This window comes from Megascapheus bottae, chromosome 5, assembly GCF_031878675.1.
Source record: "Megascapheus bottae isolate mThoBot1 chromosome 5, mThoBot2.hap1, whole genome shotgun sequence".
NCBI classification, from domain to species: Eukaryota; Metazoa; Chordata; class Mammalia; order Rodentia; family Geomyidae; genus Megascapheus; species Megascapheus bottae.
Window position 1 is genome coordinate 40,515,975 of NC_143513.1, and position 25,460 is coordinate 40,541,434.

Genomic DNA, 25,460 nt, shown 5'->3' on the forward strand with positions numbered 1-25,460 from the left:
CCCCTGCTCAAAGAAAAAGCTCAAAACACTGCATTTAATTCTGCAGCACCATGCAAAAGATAGCAAGCAATTGCTATTGCTCTGCTGATCAAATACATTAAAAAAAAAAGTTCAGCTGATACGATGGCTCAAGCCTGTAATTGTAGCTACTCAGGAGGCTCTGATCTGAGGATCAAGGTTCAAAGCCAGGGCACAAAAGGACCTGAGACTCTAATCTCCAATTAACCAGAAGAAAACAGGGAAGTGGAGCTTGGCTCAAGGATAGCCTTGAGCTGAAGAGCTCAGGGACAACACCCAGGCCCAGGGGTAGGGCAGCAGCCTTGAACTGAAGAGCTCAGGGACAGCACCCAGGCCGAGTTCAAGCGTTATGACCCACAAGAATAAATAAATAAAATAAAATAAAAAGTTTAGATAAAGAGTACGTTAAATCCCATTTCTAGTTTATCTTATACTTACTGCTACTCTGATTGTTCTCCTCCCCTTCAGTGATGTTACTGGGTAGGTGACAGGTCAATGTCCTACTTTCTCAAAGGACTGCCCTCCCCACTTTTATGAGGAGCCGTCACTGATGGTACCTACTGTATGGGCTCAATTCTCTTCCTTTCTTTCAATGACACAAGTGCTGGGTGGGAACGCCCCTTAAGGGAGGGATTGTCTGCCTGTAAAGGTCAGTAGCAGACTCTGACAGATCATGACTGGTACAATTAGATCAGGTCCACATCTTTTCTTTCATAAGCTTCTCTCTCTCTCTCTCTCTCTCTCTCTCTCTCTCTCTCTCTCTCTCTCTCTCTCTCTCTCTCTCTCTCTCTCTCTCTCTCTTTTAGAATAAATGTCAGGAATCATATCCTGCTGAAGGAGAGAATCAGGGTACCAAGACTGCTGCTAGTTGCCACTGAGATAAGCACTAAGTCATAACCACACCTGGATAAAACAGGATGTGGCCATGTCAGTCTCAGAAGAGAGACCACCATCCTTCCAGAGCTGCACAGGTTGAATGGCACCCTGAGAATGCCTGGGAGGTCCTTTCACGGAGCCTCTCCTATCCCACTCAGTGAACAATCCTAACATCTGGGCCAGTCTTCAATGGGGGAAAGAAAAGTTCTTTTATGTTTCCAAATCTAAATGGTATCCCTCCATTACATAACAGTCAGAAAAGTCTTTCTCTCCAGTATAACTGTTAAGCCAGGAGGAAAATGTGGAACCCAGGGACAAGAAGCCCTTGAAGGGCTGTTCCAGGACAGGACCTACAGTGCTTTAGACCCTCCTTTCTCCTGGCTCATTCTTTTAATTAAACCTCAGCAACACTTTAATCTGGTGGTATCTACTTCTTATTGCCTAATTCTGATATGTCAACTGAGTGTCCGGTAAAAGACAATCATTTCAATTAGTGTTTATGTATTTCCAATGACATACTTAAAGAAACGTGCTGATAAGGTGATTTTTTAAAGAGCAAGCAATGATGGTTCTCTTGTAATTATCTCTGCTTATCTAGACGGATTAGATTTTCTTAACAAATATGACATAAAAATGGGAGGAAAGACCAGCACCACAGTGAAAGCATCGCTTCCGTGTTCCACAAACATTATAGGAGAACTTGAAGCACTGCCTTCGACCCAGTAAGTTACTCCTAGTATAACCTTGATTATTTAACATTTGGGAACTTAGGGTTCTTACTTTTTTCTTGGTCCAGTCACGTCACAGTGTTCCCCTAAACCAATCCCTATTCCTGGGTTCTGAAGAGATCAAGTGTCTCCTTTCTGAATACATTCCCATGTCATAGTACCTGGTTCTTAATATATATGTGTTCCTTGATGTGCCAATTATAAAAAAAAAAAAAACAAGTTTGGTTTGTCAGAGTTCCCTTCTTTGATTCAGTGTACCAATACTCACCATGGACTCTATAAATAATGTCAACTATTAAGGAACCAAGACACTAGAATACAGAGCGGCAATGCCTTCGCCCACACAGAATTTTTATGTCATACATATGCTAGGGTCCCCAAAGCTCAAGAAAACAAGTGATATAACCAAGTTACCATGCCTCATTTTATTGTGTGTCTCCAGCTACAGAACCCCACATTTTCCTCCCTGACAGCAGTCAGGCCTCCACTACCATCCATTAATTCTTATTTTCAGTAGAACCTCTGTCAGATCTGATACTATTTAGAAAACTGGTAGGATTGGGTGGGAATTTGGCCTAGTGGTAGAGTGTTTGCCTAGCATGCACAAAGGCTCAGGTTCGAGTCCTCGGTGCCACATACACAGAAAAGCCAGACATAGTGCTATGGTTCAAGTGGAAGAGCTCTAGCCTTGCAAGCAAGCAAGCAAGCAAGCAAGCAAGCTGGTAGGACTATGAGCTTTCCTAACAAGATTAATCTATGGCCTTATTAAAACTTAGTATTATGGGGTAAAACAATTTAAGACTTCTAAACTTCACCAAAAGAGAGGGTGAACACTGCCTCCTTTCCATCACATTCTCAAGGAAAACCAAAGGGACCTCTTAGCCCTAACCTTCAGGGCAGTAAATGAAAGTTAGCCCCCTTTGACAGCTACACAAAAGGAAGAAAATGTACTTATTACCTGATGTATGTAAAGGTAGCCTACTGTATATCACCTCTAAAACAATAAAGCAATAATTTTCTTTTTGCCAGTCCTGGTGCTTGAACTCAGGGCCTGAGCACTGTCCTTGGGCTTTCTCAAAGCTAGAGCTCTACTACTTCAGCAAGCACTACTTCTGGCTTTTTCTATGTTTGTGGTACCGAGGAATTGAACCTTGGTCTTCCTGAATGCTAGGCAAGCATTCTACCAGTAGGCCAAACTTCCAGCCCAATAAATTTTTTTGAAAAAAAAAAAAAATCTATCCTCTAACAGCTCCCTCCATATTGCCCTGGAAGGGTCCTGGGTCCTAGGAAAAGAGTACATAAAAGGAGCAAGCCTTGGGCCAAGAGTTTGGCCTAATGGTAGCATGCTTGCCTAGCAAGCATAAGACCTAGGTTTGATTCCAAACCTAGACACATTAAAAAAAAAAAAAAAAAAAAGCTGGACGTGGTGCTGTGGCTCAAGTGGTAGAGCTCTAGTCTTGAGAAAGCCCAAGGGCAGTGCTCAGACCCTGAGTTCAGTCCCCACAACTGGCAAAAAGAAAAAAGGGGGGGGGGGGGGAAAGAGTAAGCCTGATTTTCCTTAGGGGTCTATGCTGAGACAAACCTTAATCTATTAAGATGAAAAACAGGCAACGTGATATAGGATTATACTGACAGCTTCACTATCACCCATACATGTAATTCTGTCCTATTTTTCTAGTTATATCATCAAATTTAATATCCAAAATTAGAAGCAGAGAACTTTAGAGTTGAAAGAGTTCCTGAAGCCTAATTTAGGGCAGGCCTGTGGTGTGGATCTTCTGTGTAGTAGGAATAAAGGCAGCTTGGCCTCACCACCTTCAGAAATGGAGTCTTGCTCCCCTAATGATCAACTATTCAAGTAGTCCTTCCCCACTGACTTGGCCACTGGAGACAGCTGCATTCAGCTTTCCTGTGCTCTCACAACGGAAAGCAAATGCCTCTGCACACAGCAGTCTCTGGATTCAAAGTAACTACCTTGTCTGTCACTTCTTTCAACTAGTTTCTTGACCATCCCTTTCTAGAACAAGAATATGGTTTTGAATACTACATGAAAAATTAAAGGTTTTAGAAATTCTAAAATTATGACCAGGGGCCCAGAGTTTGGCCTAGTGGTAGAGTGCTTGTCTAGCATGCACGAAGACCAGGGTTCAATTCCTTGGTACCACATACACAGAAAAAGCCAGAAGTGGTACTGTGGCTCAAGTAGTAGAGCTCTAGCCCTGAGAAAGTCCGAGGACAACACTCAGACCCTGAGTTCAAGCCCCCAGACTGGCAAAAAAAAAAAAAAATAAGTAAATAAATGTTTAAAAATAAAATTATGACCAGCTATTACCCATCAAATGAATAGGAAATAGTGGTAGAGTGTTTGCTTAGCATGCATGAAGACCTGGGTTCGATTCCTCAGAACCACATACATAGAAAAGTCAGAAGTGATGATGTGGCTCAAGTGGTAGAGCTCTAGCCTTGAGAAAGCCCAAATACAATGCTCAGGCCCTGAGCTCAAGCCTAGGACTGGCCAAAAAAAAAGAATGTAAATCATCTACACTTGTTTTCCTATTGTGTGGCATTATCTGCTTTTAACACAGTGCTTTCACTTTGGTATGAGAGATTATAAATTGCAGTAAATTTAAAAGATTCAATCTTTGGATAATAAGTAAACCTTGTTTATTCTACATTGCTTTTTCTTTTAAAGAAGACAAGAATTACACCTTACATAGGAATCCTTTCATCTAGATAACTGAGAATGTAGACAAAAAAAAAGAAGGGCAAGGTATGTAGCTCAGTTTACAGAGTGCTTGCCTACCTCATACAAAGTCTTAGGGTCAATCTCTGGCACTGGGGAAAAATACATCAAATAGGATAAGCATTAACACCACACTAAGTGCTATACATATCACTTAGCAAAACAGTAAAAAAAAAAAAAAAAAAAAGCCATGGAGAAAAAGGTGCTAAGTGGCCCTGATCACGGTAAGAGACAAACAGAAATTGGCTCATAGGTGAAGGACTATTTGGGCTCATCATGCCAAACAAATGGAACAAATGACAAAAGACAAATTACAGTGGTAGTATATACTACCACTGTTGTTTCAGAAATGTCTACTTATACCACAGTAAGCCAGATGACTCTCTAGATTTTTCTTTAGAAAGAATATGTGATTGCACATTGGCATGTAAAAACCCCACTTTTACCAATAAGGAATAAGGAAGCCAGCAACTCTAGTTAACCTGGCAGACACTACCTCGGGCAAGGACTCTAACCTTCAAGACTCAGCCAATCCTCCTGAAGAGACAGCTCCTGGATTTTTTCCATGACTTAAGTCATGGAAAATCCTGTGTGGAGAAGCCCACACAAACTGAGTTTCCAGGATCAAAAACAATTCCTTATAGTCACTGGGTTGCCTCAAATGAGTCTGAATCTTGGGGTAATGGGCTGTACAAGGCCTGAAGAAGAGACCATCTCTCACAAGCCCAAATTCTTGGGCACAACTGAGCAGAACTTTTCTAGTTCTCAAGATATCCCTTGGTTGCAATTTCCTTCTCCTCTCTCTTCTCTTCCTTACTTTTAGAAAAATTGAGCCCAAGTGCTTCAGTAAATGCTACCCCATCAAGTGCATTAAAGGGAAAAGCCAATTCACAGAAGAAAATGACAAAAGTTATTCTTACCATGCAGGCTGTACTCCAAATGTCTGCAGGCGTACTGTAGCCTGCTCCTATCAAAACCTCTATGGATCTATACTGACGAGTCTGGATATCCTCTGTGAAGTGTTTATGCTGGAAGGAACAAATGTATTACTATGGAGGAACACAGACATTAAAATATAAAAATGTGTCTTCACAAACATGACCAAAGAATAGAAAAAAACACTTACCACCCAACAAGCATTTCCCAGGTCAGCAATTTTTACTCTAATTTTATCTGCATTGTGTGGATCCAGGGGGTTCACCAACAGATCAGCCGCCCGGGTTTTTGCTGGCATGGGCAAATAGCAGAGTAGTTAATGACTGGGATGAATGGTGTGCATGTATAAGCATAATGTTTACCAAGTACAGTATGTCTCTGTCCCCCTCTACCTCCCCCTCCCCTGCCTCTTAATTAGGATTAAGTTTTTAATCCTAATTAAATCACTGACCCTATGTCTTGAAAATATTCCACAAAATGAGAATAAAGTGGGCTGCCAGAGGACTTCATGAACACCTTCTCACCCTTTCTCATCATTTCTGTTTGTTTTACATCAGGGCAATCAGCACTGCTGTGTTCCCTGTCTACGTTGCTGTGGCTGCTCTTTTATCTGATCACAGCTCCTTCTTCTCATGGATCATATTGAGCTCACTGACACATTGTTAAAGGAATATAAAGGTAAACTGTTGCAGGTGACCAATTGCTTCATGGTGGCATGTAGTTCATCTGACCCAGAAAAACTGCCAGGCCATAGGTCCCTACATCTCAACATGCATGCAACCCCTGTAGCTCCAGCACATACACGTGTCAAGATAGATGAGAGTCAATTCATAGAGATTAAAGGCTGAGTGTGGGGCAGGCCAGACTCTAGGATCAGCAGTCTCCTAAGTTGGCCTGTGCCAAAAAGATAACCTGTGAGGCCACTTATGAGTCTGTCAGGTCAAGGTCAATTCCAGGGTAACCTGAGGGATCTTCAGAGCAGGCATAAAACCAGGCTTCCAAGGGTCTCTAACTCCAGGAGAGCTTCTCAGCTACAGCACAACTGTGTTGTGTGCTAAGTATTGCTAACTAGGGAGCAGATGGCAAAGAAAAATAAGTTGGTGAGTCCTGGGAAAAATAATTCTGAAATGAGTCAGCATTTTCATATATATATACCTAAAACTGGCCAACAAACCTCAAGATTTCTGGTAAGGGCAAAATGTAACAGGATTTGTTTTAGAAGTCACTTTGAAATGGTATTAATACAAAGCATTAAATGCTTATCTCAGAGAGCCTGTTTGCTCACCCAAAGTTGGGCACTGATAACATAAACTAAATCTCTTTTAGAGTACACTGAGCGATAGAATCATGGTGCTCAAGGAGCTCAACAAACCCCATACAGGCAGAAATACTAGCCTCACTAACAGCCGAGCAGACAGTACCAGGGACTACAGCACCCTTGCTACTCCTGTCTCCAGAGAATGCCGAGAGAATTTTAGCCAATATTGACCCAGAGAATTTTAGCCAATGCTTTAACTCACAAGGTCTATTTCTTAACTTGTGGGTCAATATAGTAGGCCAGATAGACACAGAAGGTCTCTCCTCGACACATGTTCTTGCCCATATTCTTCTTGTGCTAATTCACAAGGACCTCCACCAATAGCCAAGAAAAGAAATACAGGAACTCAGAAAATGAGAAAGAGTAACAGAGAGACCCAAGAGAAAGCACAATATGTACAAGACTGAGAACAGCGACCTAGCATAGTCATAAAACGACTAATCTAATGGATATATGGAGGTGAACCAGGAAGAATTTGAAGACGGAGGACCACTGCTTCCTAAAGAAACAATAGGAAGGGCTGAGAGCATGGCCTAGTGGTAGAGTGCTCGCCTAGCATGCATGAAGCCCTATACCACATACTGAGGAATGGGCAGATGACTGCAACCCTGCACAAAAAACCTCATGGACACAGGCATGCTTACTCCTATTTCCATCTGCTCTCTGAAGAATCACCTCATCTCTTCTGATAAAGCCACCCCTGTGGTGACTGTCACAGCTTTTCCTCCTGAGAACACTAGCACAACTGACAGACCAGCTGGTGTTGTCTGCCTTCTGAAACAAAATGTCTGCAACTACTGCCTGCTTCTATGGAGCAGGAAGTAAGTGGAAAGATTTTAGTTCAGGAAAAGATGAGTCACTTTCTGATAAACTGGACTCTGGCAAATCTGTTGTAATTCTTCCCATGTCAGTCTGTTCTATCAACTAGTAAGACAGTGTGCCAGCACTGCTCCAGCATAATGGTACTACTGTCATCACATGTGCACTCTGTATTTTTTTTTTGCCAGTCCTGGGGCTTGAACTCAGGGCCTGAGCACTGTCCTTGGACTTTTCTCAAGGCTAGAGCTCTACCACTTGAGCCACAGCACCACTTTCAGCTTTTTTCTATGTATGTGGTATAGAGGAATTGAACCTGGGTCTTTATGCATGCTAGGCAAGCACTCTACCACTAGGCCAAACTCCTGGCCTCAACTCTGTATTTTAATAACACTCATACAAGCATCCGCATCCAGCCCAAGGAAAAGACAGAACTAGTTTATTTAATGCCAACAGCTGAGCCTTTTACTAAACAAATACCAAGACCCTCCTGTATACCATGGGTAGATATATTCATAATTAAGAGACTCATGTTGTTGTTGAAAATATGGTTAAGTAACTTGAAGGAATGAGTACTTCATACATCATATCAGTAACTATATGCTACTAACAAAAAACCAAGAAAAGCACAAGGATAAATATCAAGGCAGTGTGCAGGACGGGTCCTTTGAGGTGATGGTGACATTTAAGGATGATAGGAGAGAGATTCTAGGCAGAGGAGAGAGAAGTTCAAAGGTCTTGAGACAGAATGGGCTGAGAACAAGATGACACCAACATTTAAAATGCCTAAAGTCTAGGAAACTTCCTCAGAGGAGCAGCAAGACGAAGGAGGACTGGGGCTGAGGTGAAGCCTGTGGTAGATAAGTGGAGTGGAATGGAGGTAGGATTCTAGCCTCAAGCCTGTGGTAGATAAGTGGAGTGGAATGGAGGTAGGATTCTAGCCTCTTCCTGACCTGCACCTGCCAGTAATACCCATCCCTTCAGACAACTTGGGCAGGAATAACACCACAGCTTTCTGCCAATCAAAAGATGTAAACAGGGGCCTAGTGGTAGAGTGCTTGCCTAGCATGCACAAATTCCTCAGTAACACATACATAGGATAAAAAAAAGCCGGAACTGGTGCTGAGGCTCAAGTGGTAGAACGCTAGCCTTGAGAAAGTCCAAGGACAGAGCTCACACCCCAAGTTAAAGCCAGGACAAGGAAGGAAGGAAGGAAGGAAGGAAGGAAGGAAGGAAGGAAGGGAGGAAGGGAGGGAGGGAGGGAGGGAGGGAGGGAGGGAGGGAGGGAGGGAGGGAGGGAGGGAGGGAGGGAGGGAGGGAAGAGAAAGAAAGAGAAAGAGAGAGAAAGAGAAAGAGAGAGAAAGAAAGAAGAGAAAGAGAACGAGAGAGGGAGGGAGGAGGGAGGGAGGAAGGGAGGAGGGAGGGAGGGAAAAGAAAAGAGAAAAGAAAAGATGTAAACAGCTCTGTGATGGGGTGCATGGGTATCTTTTATTTTGTTTTGCTTTCCTGAGACAGTCTAACAGTCCTGGGTCAGCCAAGGCTGGCCTCAAACTCAATCTTCCTGCTTATACCTCCTGAGTGTTAAGATTCTGAGTATTCTTTAAATCTAATCAATGTGCTCTGAGTTAAATAATCTGCTGGAATTTACGTTTTGCCTTGATTAGAACATTTCTTCTGACCACTCATTTACTCCAATTTAATTTTTTCTACTCCTCTTTTGTTATGGGATTTTTTTCCTCTTTCCAGGCCTAAACTCTATCTACTTATGTCATCCCACTGCCACAAAGACTAATGATGCAGTAAACAAGAGCAGGACCAAGTACTAGGAGGTCTGGGACCAAATCTACAAGTCACTAGCAACTGACCCCTAGCCTGTCCACACATGGTCCTGCCTATTCTTATGAAGACACCAAGGTACATATATATGAAATTTTTATAGTTTTATTTATATTTACTATATATTATTTACTTATTTGATTGAATACTGCTAATCCTAGAGGTAGTTGCTGATTTCCTTTGATACAGGAAGCTCTACGATGTTAAAAGATCAAGATCTCATGTGATTATGCTTTGAGCTAAGATTTTATTTCATATTTGAAGGTAGGCCTCCAAATAATGACTGCGATATAAACTAGTTTCTAGATGAATGGGTAGGCATCACAAAAATCAAGCTGCAACAACAATCAATATGCACAAGACTGAAGTCATGGCTATCCTTTCCAAGAAAGGAACCTTCATTTTAAATGAAACTTTCTTTCCGCTGTGTGGCTATAGCAAGAATGACTAAGGTTAATCTTGTTTTGCCAAGCATGAAAAATACATGCTAGAATGCTGGTTACAGGTAGTAACAGGCAGCTGGCTTTGCAAGCCAGCCTACTGAAATGAAGGGAGCTGTTTACAGACATGGTTTACCATGTCTTAAATGTGCTTGTCAGTACAGGGAACAGAGGATGTTTCTGAGCTTTTCCACTGTGGACCAGAACGGAAGCCAGCTATGATGCTGTTTCCTCTTACTGAAGTCCCTACCAATGTGTCATATGGCATCTGTTCCCAAAATAAGAGTTTAAAGTCAGAGCCTCAGGTAGATAAGAACAAAAAATGCAAACTACATCCTACCGTCATGTTTAAATCCATGCCACTGCCTGTGAAACTATAATCCTCAGATTTAACTCAGTCCTCTAACAGGGTTCCATTATCAGGGACAATTATCAAAATCATGACAGTTTAAATCATGACACTTCCTTCTCAATATGGCCAAAGAACAGGCAGATGTTTTCTTGAATAAAGAGCCAGACTCCAATATTTCACATCTGTAATTATAGGAGGCTGAGCTCTGAGGATCATGGTTCAAAATCAGTCTGGGCAGGAAAGTCACTGAGAGTCTTTTCCCCAATTAGCCACCAAAAAGCCAGAAATGTAGCTGTGGTTCAAGTGACAGAGTGTCTGCTTTGGCTAAAAAAGCTATGAAACAACATCTAAGCACTGTGTTAAGTCCCAGTACAAGCACAAAATAAAAAACTAGAACCAAACAACAACAAAAGAAATAAAATACTATCATATAGTAGGGATTATAAAATATAAACTAAAATCTACAAGTTATAGAAGCTACAAGGCTTCTAGAGCAGGAAGCTTTTTACAAATGTCACTGACAGGATGAGAAAAATCCAGATGCCTAGATTACCCACCCAATTTAAAGCACATTACTTGCTCTCAAGAATAAAACAAAAATGGTTACTATAGATATGCACAGTTTTTCTGCCTTCAACCAATTTTCCCACAGTATTTGTCAAAGGCACGATCCTGTGCTGAGAACAACAGACTGTGGACAGGAAAGAACACTTACTTTTTGGTAAGTCCCCAGTGCTGGAGGCTGAAACTGTCCTGCTTCTGTCATGGGATGGACTGCTTTCCTCATGCTCAGTAAATTGTGATCCTTCTGAAATGGCAGAGCTGCAGGCCACAGGTTCTAGGGACCCAGAGAACAAGGAGGTGGAAAACTCTTCAAACTGTGACTCTGTAATCTTATGTTGTCCATTTGGCAATTCGCCATTGAATTGTTCGTAGGAACTGCTATATGTGTAATCACTTTCTGCATTTGGCTCATCAAGGTTATATTCCTCAGGATTTGGGCAGTCATCTTCATCATCCTCTTCATCTTCCAGTTGCTGTTCCAGTAAGAATGGGCCATTCTCAATATGGCCATTGGTTTTGGGAGACTCCATCCATGTAGGGTCTATGTTTGCAAGTTCCTGTTCAACATCATCTTCATCTTTCTCAACATTTTCTTTCTCCGCATCTTCTTTCTCTTCCTCGTCCTCAGCTTCACCTTGAAGAGTTGATGGATTAAGAATTAAGATAGCAGCACTCAAGAGAGCAGTAGCCCTGGGAGTTTTTCTTCTTTAACAATATACGTGTGTGTGTGTGTGTGTGTGTGTGTGTGTGTAATAGGGATTAGACACAGAGCCTTGAACATGTCAAGCAAGATACACTTTTTAATGTGCTTAACTTATATATAACACATAGTTCACACTTCTTGGTTTGAAGAATAAAATATGTTTTCTAAACCTTGTTTTTCATTTATTTAAAATTAGCCTATTTTTCTTAAATAAGACAGTGTTGGGGAAAAAAGCTTTTAAAGTTGGACTTCAATATCATCCTATTTTCCACAATTGTGGTGTGTTACAATCAGGCAAAAATACATTATGAAATAAAGGAAAGGCCATCATTACTACAGAGGTACATTATTTCTCAGACATTTTCCACTTTTAAAATTCTAGTTTGAAGCCAGGCATAGTGGCTCATACCTGTAATCCTAGCTACTCAGGAGGCTGAGAACTGAGGATCAAGGTTCAAAGATAGCCCAGGCACCAAAGAGTGTGAGACTCTTATCTCCAATTAATCACTAGAAAACAGGAAGTGGGGCTTGGCTCAAGGGTAGGGCAGTAGCCTTGAGCCGAAGAGCTCAGGGACAATGCCCAGGCCCAGTGGTAGGGCGGTAGCCTTGAGCTAAAGAGTTCTAGGACAGTGCCCAGGCCCAGAGTTCAAGCCCCATGACTGCCAGGGTTCATGCCTATACTATTATCTTCACAAGAGGCTGAGACCTGATGAGCAAGGTTCAAAGCCAATCTGGGCAGGAATATATGTGAGCACTGGTCTTGAGTGAAAAAGCTAAGGGTCGGTGCCCAGGCCTTGAGTTCAAGCCCCAGTACTAGTACATGCATGTATGTGGGTGGGCATGCATGCACACATAACACATAACACACACACACACACACACACACACGCACGCACGCACGCACGCACACTCACAAACTAGTTTGAAATGTTAACATAGGTGACTGGCATGAACTATTGACTGCTTCTCAGTAAGGAGGTACAGAGAATCATCCTTACTTATCTGAAGCAGCAGCACAAATACAATGATTGTAGTGGTTGGGCTAGTCTCTATTCCTGAAGCTGTTGGACCCCAATCAGCCCCCTCCCTCCAGGTTCCACTAACCATCATTATCTTTCACAGGATCCTCTTCAGCCTCATCCTGTATTTCTGATTCTTTTAGTTTCACCTCTGGGTGGTAGTCATCTTCTTGCTCGTTTGATGGTAAAGTGGAAATGATATTTTCTTCTATTATTTTTCTCTCTGCTTCTCGCTCCAATTCCTCTATCTCCTGTAGGCGTTTTTCCAGTAACTCAGCCTGCCTCTTCTGTTTCTTTTTCAGTTTTTTCTTCTTGTTTTTAGATATTTTTCCTACCTATAACATGTTGAGAAAATTCCACAAGTCGGATTGCTTCGTTTTAGAGCACTATGTAATAGTGCAAGTGCTGGAAGCATAGCCAAATAACAGTAAACTTGCTTTTCCATGTCATATTCAATTAAATTCATAAGGCCAGAGAGAAGAGCCTCCTAGGGCTATAGTAAAAGAGAAAGTGTTTCTGGCTACTATTATGACCTTTCCTTCAGAGGAACATAGCTTGAATCAAAAAGATTTTGGCATTTAAACTCTAGAGAAACAGAGTATCCTGGAAATATTTGTCTTTAAACAAGTAGCTTGTCTTGAAATTTTAACTGGCTGCTGCCTAAACAGAAAAAAAAAAACTTACTGACATAAAAAAAAATGCTTGCCAAAACAAGTGGTCAACAGCAGCACTTCATTTGAGTTTAGCTCTCATTCTGAGCTTCAATTAACAAATGAGGTAACATGAAGAAATGAGCACATGTGATATTAAAGGGCAAACCAACAAAAAAGCTGCACTTTCAGTCTGCCTCCAATGATAGCCATCTGACTTAGAAAGTACAGGCAATGAGTGCCTCAAGTGTTTCACACCACCGGTGCCCACAAGCTAATTCCTAATATTCGCAGATCTTCCTTAACACTGGAATTTCCATTCCAGAGGCCTGTTTCATCAGAAGTTTTCTCACAGAACAGTAGGTAATACTAAATTTATTTTTCTTTTGCTTTAGTGAACTCAAGGCTGCATGATAGACAAGCATTCTACCACTAAGATCTCTAATTCTATTCTCTATAAGTTACTGAGTTATACAACATATATACACATACATTTTTCATATATTTGGAAGCCAACCAGAAATGGTTTTGAAATTATCACACTTCAAACTTTCTCTGATCATCTCATAATTCACCATACTCAGAAAATGAGTTAGATTGGTCATGCATGGTCTTTATTTCTATTTTGTGGAAAACATTTAACTTAAGCCATGAATTATTACAAATTTAGAATACAGAACATTTTATAAATGTGTATAACTTTTGAATTAATATACATTGGAACATCCACTGTAATTTGAAAAGCTCAATAGTGAATAGTCTCTTTTGACATGCAAGTACTTACAGGTTTTTGCTGTGGAGCCGTACTCACTAAAACAAAAGAAAACAAAATAGATGCTTAGAGAAAAAATGAATTTTTAGGCAATCTGAATTCAAAATGAAATTTAATGGCTATCCAACTTCTACTGGGGCTTGAACTCTACCCCTCGTATTCTCACTTGGCTTTGTACCTCATGGCTGTCATTCTTCCCACTTGAGCTATGCCTCCACTTCCAGCTTTCTGGTGTTTACAGAGATAAGGGTTTTGAGGATTTGTATGCTTGAACTGGCTTTGAACTTTGAACCTCAGATCTCAGATTCCTGTACAATTAGGATTACAGGTGTTTTGTTTCCTTGCAGAGAATTTGGAATTGAACTTAGGGCCTTGTTCTTGCTAGGCAGGCAGTCTAGTACTTAAGCCATGCCCTTAAGCCAATTTTGCATTTGCTGTTTCTGAGATGGGATCTCAAATTAATCTTCCTATCTTGTGCTTTCCTGTCCAAGTTCAGTGATAGGTACTTGCTACTAGGCTCAGTGAGATGAGATGGGAATCTTACAAACTACTTTTTTCCCAGGGTGACCTTGAACCATGATTCCCTGATCTTCACCTCCCAAAGTAGCTGAAATTACAGGCTGGAGTCTTTGTACCTAACACAAATGCTGACTGAGCACAGCATAATCTTATACGCAGTGAGCCATTTTTTAATATATATAAAGTTAAATACCAATATATTTAAAAAACTGTCTCTTGCAAAGCACCAACTGATATGGAAGAATTCACAAATCAGTCATCCAACCAAATTTATTTTACTAAAAATGAAATAATTTAGATGGGAAGATAATATCCATGTTTGAATCTATTTAGCAAAATGTGTACAAGTAAACTAAATTAAATAATACCACAAACTGCAGCAATGATTCCAGACATTAGATGCCTACCAGTAGAAAGTTTGATATGGTAGGCTGCTTCCATGATCTAAATAATATCCTGATCATGTTAATGAGATAAGAGAAATGAGATATTTCTCTGTAACCCCATTTAGTCAAATGAGACTTAGTCCATTAGTCTATAAGCTTGCATGACAACACACCAGGCCATAAAATGAAGCACATAGGAATAAATGATCAATCTTTCACTGCCAGAGCTATTTCTGGATTTTCTGCAAAATTCAAAAGTAAAAGCGTAAATGCTAATATTCAAGCTATTTTATCTTCTCCACCAATCAAGGTCTTTGCTAATTCTAAACACTCACTCAGTTACATTAACTAAGAAGGGAGCGTTCTAAAAAACCTGAACAAAAAAAAAATAAAAAACCTGAAAGTAGAAAAAAATTCTGAGGAAAAACATGCTGATATGTAGAAGCTATAATAAGAATTTAGATAGATTTTTGGTTTTTTTTTTTCCTTCTTTGCAAGTCCTGGGCTTGAACACAGGTCCTGAGCACTGTCCTTGGACATTCTCAAGGCTAGAGCTCTACCACTTGAGCCTCAGCACCACTTCCAGCTTTTTTCTATGTATGTGGTACCAAGGAAGCAAACCTGGGTCTTTGTGCATGCTAGGCAAGCATTCTGCCACTAGACTAAACTCTCAGCTCTAGAATTTAGATAGATTTTTAAAATGTAGAACCAAGTAAGTTAAATAATGAAGTATAATCAGGATCTCTTCTCAAGAAAAAATTCACAGCAACCACGCTCTTACCAAAAAAAAAAAAAAAAGGGTCTTAACACGTATGCACATGTTGACTCTACTAGACTCCAATGTGCAAATCTGAAAGCTTGCAATTCCCCAAGCAGATGGACATGAAGGCTCAGCTTCTTTACCTGCAGATCCAGAGGGAGGAGGAGCACCTGCTTTCTGCCACTCAGTGGCCTCAGCAGCCATTCTTCTCACATATGCATCATCCACACACATTAAGATGTTTTCCGGCTTTATGTCAGTATGAATGATCTTGCACTTACCGTGCAGATAATCTAAGCCCTGAAGGACCTGGTCATAAGAAAATCAAGAGAGGGGAGATGTTGTTAATACTTTCATTGCTTCTTTCATTTGCCAAATAGGTAATATAATCACATAATAAAACTTTGATAAGACATAAAAATGTATTTAGTAAAAATCAACCTTCCTTCCTGCACTCACACAGGAATCCAGCTTTCCTCCCCCCACCCCAAAGCTAATGTGTATCATCGAGAGATCATTCATGCACATAAGAACGAATGTACAACTACATGCAATTCTTCAATAACTGCTGAAAAAAGAATTCTCATTATCATTCAAGTCACCCTTTTAGGTATATATCATTCATTTTTTTAAGATGTGCAACCATGACCACTTCCTAATTTACAACATTTCCAACACCCCCCCAAAAGAAGCACCACTAGCAATCACTCCCCATCTCCCTCCCATCTGCTACAGTCCTAACCAATCACTAATCTACTTACAGATTCTGCATTGTATTTAAAGGTAATCTGTTTGACTCCATGTATATAGTCTCATAACTGGCATAATGTTCAAGGTTCATTTTTGTATAGCATGTATCAATATTTTATTTCCTTCTACTGCTGGACTTACGGCATTTTTTAATCCAGTCATTTCATGGGACTGTTTCCATTTTGGGCTTTAAAAGATGCTCTATGTACATGCATACATAAGATAATGGCCACATATGTATATTTTTCAAGTTATACAGCTACAGGGAAATTGTCAGGCCGTATTACCAAACTGTTCTCCAAGGTGGCTACAGTAATTTACACTCCCACCAGCAATAAATAATACTTCCAATTTCTTCATCCTGATCAATACTTTTTTGTAAATGATTTCAGTTACATTAGTGGGTAAGAAATCCTTCTCATTTTCGTTTTTTTTCTTGTTGTTGATAATTGAGGTCCTTGCTCTCTTTTTCAGACAGGGTCTCACTTTGTTGCCCAGGCCATTTCGTTGGCCTGGAACACCTGGGCTCAATCAAGCAAGCCTGTTGCTGTAGCTCTCAGGTTGCTATGGCTACAAGTATGCCACCATACTTTTTTTTCACCTCTTAGTTTAGAACTTTATTTCACTACTGGTTTATCATGTGCAGACATTTTTAATATTGTAGAAAAAGGAGGCTATACTGAAGTTTTAATAAGCCCTAATAGCAAGATAACACTATCCATGAAATATTGAGCCCAAATATTCACATATTTACTACATTAAAATAAATAAAGCTAGGTACTAGTGGTCCATACCTGTAATGTTAGCTATTCAGGAAGCTGAAATAAGAGGATCACGGTTTGAAACCACCCTGGACACAGAAAATCCTGTGAGACTTTATCTCCAATTAACTACTCAAACAAGCTGGAAGTGGAGCTGTAGCTCATGTGGTAGAGTACTAACTTTGAGCACAAAAGCTCAGGCACAGTGCCTAGGACCTGAATTCAAGCCCCAGTACCAACACACACACACACACACACACACACACACACACACACACACACACACACACATTAATTAATTAAAATTTTTTTGCCAGTCATGGGGATGATGGTTTGAAGCCAGCCCAGGTAGGAAATTCCTTATCTCCAATTAGTCACCAAAAATCAAACAAACAAACAAACAAAGCCCAAAACAAAAACAGACATGGAGGTTTGGCTCAAGTAGCAGAGTGCTAGCCTTGAGCAAAAAAAAAAAAAAAGCTCAGGGGATAGCACCCTGAATTCAAGCATGATGACTCATTAACTCAGTGATAGACAGAAAGAAAGACAGACAGACAGACAGACAGACAGACAGACAGACAGACACACACACACACACACACACACACACACACACACACACACACACACGTATGTCAAGCCAGATACTACTGCCTGATGCTTATAATCTTGACTTCATTGGAAGTTGAGATCAGGAGAATAGTAGCTTGTGACTAGTTTAGGCATACATAGAAGACCACTTCTCAGCTTTTCAGCTTTGCAATTCTCTCTACTCTGACCAATATAGTACTCAGAATTCCTAGCCAGTACAATAAGGTTGGAGAAATAAAATGGATTCAAATAGAGGAGGAAGTCATATTACGCCTATTTTCAGATGAAATGATCCAATTCTTAACAGACCCTACAAGATGTAGGCTAACCAAGAAAACTTTTGATCTGATCAACATAGTAGGATGCAAAATTAACACTCAAAAATTAGTAGCCTTTCTACACACTAACAATGAATAAGATGTGAAAGAAATCAGGAAAGCAATTTCACTGACAATAGCTTCAAAAACAAAATCTAGATAATTAATCAACAAAGCGAAGCACAACTCCAAAGAACTGTAAAACCGTGAAGAAAGAGATGAAGGTAGAAATTGAAGAAGTCACCAGAAAATGGAAGACATCTCATTCTCATGAATTGATAGAATCATTATTATGAAAATGAACACAATGCCAAAAGCAATCTACACTTTTAAGGCACTACCCACCAATGTACTAACATCACTCATCACAGAAATAGAAAAATCAATCCAAAAGTTCATATAGAAGCACAAAAGAATCCGTATAGCAAAGAGATTCTGAGTAAAAAGACCATCTCTAGCGGTATCACAAATAATACTAAAGCTAAACTGGCAAAATTAGCTTTTTATTGGCACAAGAATCCCAAGGATCAATGGAACATTACAGCAGATCCAGGAATAAAAAGCACATAGTTAGAGCCATCAAATTTTTTATGAAGGAGCCAAAAATATACACTACTAGAGAAAACAGTCTCTTCAACAAATGGTGCTAGCAAATTTGGTACCTGTAAGAAACTGAAACTGGATTCCTATCTTGCATTTTGAACAAAAATCAACTCTAAATGGTTCAGAGAGCTCAAAGTAAACTGTGAAACTTCAAATCTACTATCAGAAAATACAGTGAAAAACTTGAAGCTATAGACAGAGGTATTTTCTGAATAAAACAGCACTGGTAGAGGAAATTAGAACTGACAAATGGTACTATATCAAAATGCTTCTGTACACCAAAAGAAAAAATTATCAGAACCAAGAGACAACCCACAGAATGAAGGAAATCTTTACCAGCTATTCAAAAGATAAAGGATTAATATCCAGAATATACAAAGAGTTCAAAAGTATTAAATGGCAAAATAACAAATCCAACTAATAAATGGGAAAAACAAGTGAACAAATAGTTCTCACAAGAAGTACAAATTGATAATACATGAATAGTCAACATCTTTAGCCATAAAAGAAATGCAAATCAAAACTACACTAAGATTCCACTCACTTCCATCATGTCCCTCAAGAAAACAAACAACAAATGCTGTATGTTTAGGGGAAAAGAGAACTCTTGTTGATTGCTGGTCGGAATATAAACCAATGCAACAACTTCAGAAATCAGTATGGAGGATCCTTAAAAAAACTAAAAACAGAATAGCCTCATAAGCCCACCATGGCACTACTGGGTATATATCTAAAGGAGAATAAGCCACTGTACAAGAAAGATGTCTATGCAGCATTATTCACAACAGTCAAATGGTGGCATAAGTAGAGGTTCCCAACAGATAAGTAGATAAAGAAGTAGTATATACACAATGTGGAATATTACAAAGCAAAGGAAAAGGAAAATACACCATCAGTCAGAATATGACTCGAATTGGAGAACATAATCTCGATATAATCTAAGTTCAAAAAGCCAAACAGCAGGATGCAGTGGCTCATGTCTGTAATCCTAGCTACTCAGGAGGCTGGGATCTGAGGATCAAGGTTCAAAGGCAGCCCTGGCACTAAAGTTCCTGAAACTCTTCAATTAATCACCAGAAAACTAACTGGAAGTGGGGCTGTGGCTCAAGGGGTAGGGTGGTAGCTTTGAGCTGAAGAGGTCAGATACAGCGCCCAGGCCCAGAGTTCAAGCCCCATGATGACAAAAAAGAATTCAAAATAACTTGGGAAACTCATAAAAACAAGACCAGGCAAACTATAATGTCAAAACAACTGGTAGAACTGAAGGTTTGCACTAATTAGATAAGTATATAAACGTTCACAGTAATCAAGTACTTCTAGGTCAATGTTGACAAGCAACTTGTAACTGTAATGATGGAAAAACAATAAGGCTTCATGCCAAGGATAAGCTCTTCTTTCCCAAGACCTGACAGTATTAAAAGGAGGCTTTGCTGGCTAGGAACCAGTGGCTTGTGACTGGAATCCTAGTTACTCAGGAGGCTGAGATTTGAGGATCATGGTTCAAAGTCAGTTTGGGCAAAAAAGACTGTGAGAGTCAATTAACTACCAAAAAAGCCTGAAGTGGGGCTATGGTTCAAGTGGTAGAGCACTAGACGTGAGCAAAAAAGCACAAGGACAGCATCAGGCCCTAAGTTCAAGCCCCAGGACAGGCACACACAAAAAGCAAGTTGTTACTAATGTTTACTCTGTCTTCACTTTTCATATCATCATATTTGCCTTGCTTGCCTAAAAAAACACATATTTTTTATCAGCAGCAGGAGGCAGCAGTGGCTACAGATACCCTGTGGCTTCCAGGAAGGCTGAGTGAACTCAAACATTCAACTAAAAGAACCAGGATCAGGGCTGTCATCATCCACCAGAGGAACCAAACCACATAGGTCAGGAGCAGATAGAAGCCAGGCTTCTCCTTGTTAGGTCTGACTTAACTATGCATTCTAAGTATAAGAATGAAGATAGAGTCCAAGGTTGGAAGCTAAAAGCTTCTCAGTTTCTTGTTCAGTAAAGTCCCTTCCAGTCTCTAAAATTCATCTATAAAATAGAATGCTTAGCCAAAATGGTCTATAAGATTTCTTTCTTTTCTAGTCCAGGTATCATCTGCTACCTATCTTAATATCACTTGTTCCTTTCTAGTATGACTTGCTTCAAAGTTCTGCTATCTTACTGATAAAAGGAGAAGTCCAGAGAAATGTGGAGGCTGCTCTATAAAGCTGTCTCCCTAGCCTCACTTTATTCACAGAGTAAAGCTTCCTCCAAAACTGTAGACTGTAGACAATAATTGAATAGGGGGAAAAAACAAACTTTGCAAACTATATTCTCACTCTGGTGACAATTTGGAGATTTTCTTCCTCCCAAACCCGAACATAGGACAGCAGAGGATAAGACTGCTGGCCTCTCCCTGTGTTGGTAATAAGCTAAAGAAGCAATAAGTGAGTCCAAACCAGGCATTCACCAGATGGGGAGGCTGGTCTCACAAAAGTCCTTAATTAGATATTCACTACTTTTGGATATTCAGGATAACATTAGAGGGACTTTTCTCAAACCAGGAAAAGTTCTAATAGAAAAGTACAAAGTTCCACTTGTCTTTCTCATCCTCATCGTAACAAACACAAGATAAATTTTACAAACTGACTGAAAACACTATCATGTTAAACTGGATGGAGAAATACTGAAAATGCTCACAAAAACAAGACATGTTCAGACCAAAAAAAAAAAACAAGGGAGGAAGGAAGGGAGGCAGGGAGGGGAGAAAAACTCAGTAGGTATTGTATTAAGCTAGCATTCTGAGATTTCAAATAAGTTATAAGAATCAATGAGAAAATTCTGTTGCTGTACTGCTGAAAGGCATTATGGAGGCAACTGTGCCTTGAACCTGGCTTGTACCTAGCAGTGAGCTGGAGGAGGAGATTGATCTCTCTGGATAAACAGACACTTCTCAGATTTCTGACCTGAGGATCCAGCATTTGGAGGAGAACTTCAAATTAATACTGAATTACATATGCATCAAACAAACCCAATAATATCAGAATGTCTGCTTAGTTAAAACTAAAGCTTCTAGTCCAAAAACTGAACAAAATTGATTCAATCACAATAAATTTACTGAAAACTAGAAATGGTCACAATGGCAAATAAATACCAAGTGTAGACAAAATCAAATGGTAAAAAGAAACAAGAAAACTTGCTATGGTTAACTATGCCACAGAGAGTAGATTGGGAAAACACTGGTTTTAGGGGTCTCAATACAAACTACAGAACAATTCAACATTACCTATATCATAAAATCCAAATTAACTTTTTTTTTCTTTTTTTTTTTGCCAATCCTGGGCTTGAGCTCAAGGCCTGAGCACTGTCCTTGGACTTTCTCAAGGCCAGAGCTCTACCACTTGAGCCTCAGCATCACTTCTGGCTTTTTTCTATGTAGGTGGTAACTGAGGAATCAAACCCCAGTCTTTGTGCAGGCTAGGCAAGCACTCTACCACTACACTAGGCCAAACTCCCAGCTCCCAAATTAACTTTTAAATAGGCTAGAGCTCTACCACTTGAGATAGGAGTACCACTTTTGGCTTTTTCTACGTATGTGGTATTGAGGAATCAAACCTGGGTCTTCCTGCATGCTAAGCAAGCACTCTACCATTAGGCCAAACTCTCAGCCCCAAACACTCACACACACACACACACATACACACACACACACTTCGATGGCTGGGAATGTGGTCTAGTCCCACTGTTAACAGAATATATTCTGGAATGATGTTATCTAGATTGAAATTCTAGATCTACTACATAACTGAAATCTAGGGGAAAATTCTATCCTTTGTGCAGCTATCCTGAGGACTAGATGGCATAATACATAAAGCACAACAGAGAATGAAAATTCATTTGTAATTATGACAAAAGGAAGATGAACTTTAAAATCCAGAGTTACAAATTATAATTGTGATTTGCAGGATACTAGTGGCTCGTGCCTATAATTTTACCTAAAGAAGCTAAGAATAGGAAAACTGTGGTTCAAGTTCAGCCCAGGAAGAAAAGTTTGCTAGACCTTTTTCCAACTCATAGCTAGATGATATAGAATAGTATCTATCATCCCAAGTTATTTGTGAGGCTGAGATCAGAAGGATCAAAGCTTCAGGCTAGCCCAGGCAGAAACATCTATGAGAACCCCCATTCTCAATGGAATGAATCTGGACACAGTAGTGCATGTCTATCATTACAGCAACTACAGGAAGCTGAAATTTGGTAGTTCACAGTCCAGGCATGTGCCTAAGGCAGAAAGTGAGACACAATCTTACAATCAACCAGGAAAACCAGACTGGTGGCCCACAACTGTAATCCTAGCTACTTTGGATGCTCAGATTGTTGAGACTGAGGTTCAAGGCCAGCACAGGCAGAAAAAGTTCATGAGACTCCTTGTCTCAATGAAGAGGTGGACATAATGGTGCACATCTATTATCTTAGCTACCAGGACATTTAACAGGTAGATAGCACCAGGGTATATGCCAACAAAGGAAGTAAAAAGCAAAAACCATGGCTAAGAGCATGGCCCAGTGGTAGAGTGCTCACCTAGCATGCACAAAGCCCTGGGTTTGATTCCTGAGGGCTCACGTTATAGAGCACTAGCCTTGAGAAAGCCCAAGGGCAGTGCCCAGGCCCTCAGTTCAAGCCCCAGGACTGGAAAACAAACTTGAGTTCAAGCCTCAGTAATATGCTGGGTATTAGTGGCTACAGTAATCCTGGCTACATAGATGACCGAGATATGAGGGGTGTAATTTAAACTAAGTAGGAAAAAAAGTCTAATCAACCACCAAATACCTAGATTGGAGACATGGCTCAAGTGGCGGTGATAGTCATGAGTGAAAAAGCCAAGGAAGAAGCCAAGAGTGGCTCATGACTGTGATCCTAGCTACTCAGGAGGCTAAGATCTGAGAATCAAAGGTTCAAAGCCAGCTGGGGCACTAAAGGACCTAAGAGACTTATCTCCAGTTAACCTCTAGAAAACAGAAAAAGTGGGGCTTGGCTCAAAGGTAGGATGGTAGCCTTGAGCTGAAGAGCTCAGGGACAGTGCCCAGTGTCTAGTTCAAGCCCCATGACCCACCAAAAAAAAAAAGAAAGAAAACAGCCAAGGAAGAGCATGAGGCTCTGAGTTCAAACCCCAGAACATGAACAATACTTACATAAAGTAAGTAAACACACACACTATTTTTTCCAGGACTTGCTGAGTTTTTTATTATAGGAGAAACTCAAAGCCATTTTAACAAATACCACTGAATTTTTAAAACTTACTGTCAGCTCAGGCTAATCTTTTGAGAATTAATAACACAAACATTCTCTTATTTTTCGGGTTTAGAAAGAAAAAATGAGCTGGGCACGGTGGGTCATGCCTGTAATCCTAACTACTCAGGAGACTGAGATCTCAAGATAGCTGTTCAAAGCCAGTCCAGGCCACAAAAGACTGTGAGATTATCTCTAATTAACCACTAGAAAATGGGAAGTGGGGCTATGGCTTCAGGGGTAGGGCAGTAGCCTTGAGCTGAAGAGCTCAAGTACAGCACCCATGACCCAACCCCCCCCTCAAAAAAAAGTGAACATAAAATAGACCTCATGATTTATTAAAAATAAAATATAGGAGACAAATTAAAGTCCTCAGATTACATGACTGAGCCCTACAGAATTCCGAGAGGTGAGCTGCAGTGTCCCTACAGCTACCCAGAAGCCACCAGAATGGTCCTTACACTTTTTTTTTTTTTTTTTGCTATGGCTAAATGAGAAAAGTGAAAACTGATCACAAGATGAGCAAGATTATTTAGAAAGCCATGAAGAAGAGTTATTTAATTTTATCATTACTTTTAGAAAACAAACAAGTGGTAATATTTATCTTAGAGCCCTTTAAGACAGTGTGGAAATTTGGGGAGAAATTCCTAATCACTTCTCAAGAAAACCAATCAATCTCCTTGATATATTGCTCATGACAATTATCCATTACATAGTAATCTAGGGCAACTTTCCTAATTTTGGCAGTATGGATAATGAGTAAGAAAGTAGACTTATGCAGTCTGTACAAAACAATAACAGAGAGCAATCCTGAATCTGATAAGCATCGCTAGTTAGAAGGATATCTTCCACCTCTGCCTTTCTTCCCCATTTCACAGATATTCACTGCAGCATCTTCACTAACCTAATCCTAAATTGAGGGTCTCTTTTTGGTAAGACAATGAATTAAATACAAATCTAGAAAGGAAAAAAAAGCCAATATGCCTTGCCTTTCTCTCACTAGTCTCTCTTCTCATGATCCAAGTACTCTCCCCAAAACATCAAGAAATCACAGGTAGAGCTGACAATAAAAGTTGGATGCACCAGAAGCCTATGGCTCTCACCTGTGATGCGCTAGGATCACAGGAGCCTGAGATGAGGACTGCAGTTCAAAGGCTATTCTTATCTCCAATTACCCACCCCCCCCCAAAAGCAAAAAACAGAAACAAAAAAATAAAAACAGGGGGCCGGGAGTTTGGCTTAGTGGTAGAGTGCTTGCCTAGCATGCACAAAGACCCAGTTCATAGAAGACCCATACACATAGAAAAAAGCCAGAAGTGGTACTATGGCTCAAGTGGTAGAGCGTTAGCCTTGAGAAAACCCAAGGACAGTGCTCAGGCACTCAGCCCAAGCCCAGGACTGGCAAAAAATGAATAAACAAACAAACAAACAGGATATTGAGGTACGGATCACATGGCAAAATGCCAAAAAGCATAGAGACAATGTCCAATCCCGGAATTCAAGCTCCAGGACTGTCACTAAAATAAATATATTTATGAATGCAAGCCAGCTGCTATTTTGGTTCACAACTATATTCCAAGTTAGTCAGGAAGCTGAGATCTGAGGATCACAGTTCAAAGCCATCTTGGGCAGAAAAGTCCATGAAATTCTTTTTTTGTTGTTTAATTGTATTTTATTGTTGTCAGGGTACTATACAGAGGGGTTAGAGTTACATCTGTCAGGTAGTGGGTACAT

The 25,460-nt window shown here is 40.2% G+C and overlaps 1 protein-coding gene across 1 annotated transcript in view; it reads right to left on the reverse strand.

Annotated features, from left to right (window-relative positions):
- The window catches only part of Srpk2 (SRSF protein kinase 2), a 159,727-nt gene that overhangs the window by 13,547 nt on the left and 120,720 nt on the right, over nt 1–25,460 (reverse strand). Inside the window, 6 exon segments of the mRNA XM_090332953.1 lie at nt 5,286–5,393; nt 5,492–5,592; nt 10,779–11,261; nt 12,435–12,684; nt 13,784–13,809; nt 15,580–15,745. Of these exon segments, the coding sequence (XP_090189079.1) occupies nt 5,286–5,393; nt 5,492–5,592; nt 10,779–11,261; nt 12,435–12,684; nt 13,784–13,809; nt 15,580–15,745 (1,134 nt within the window).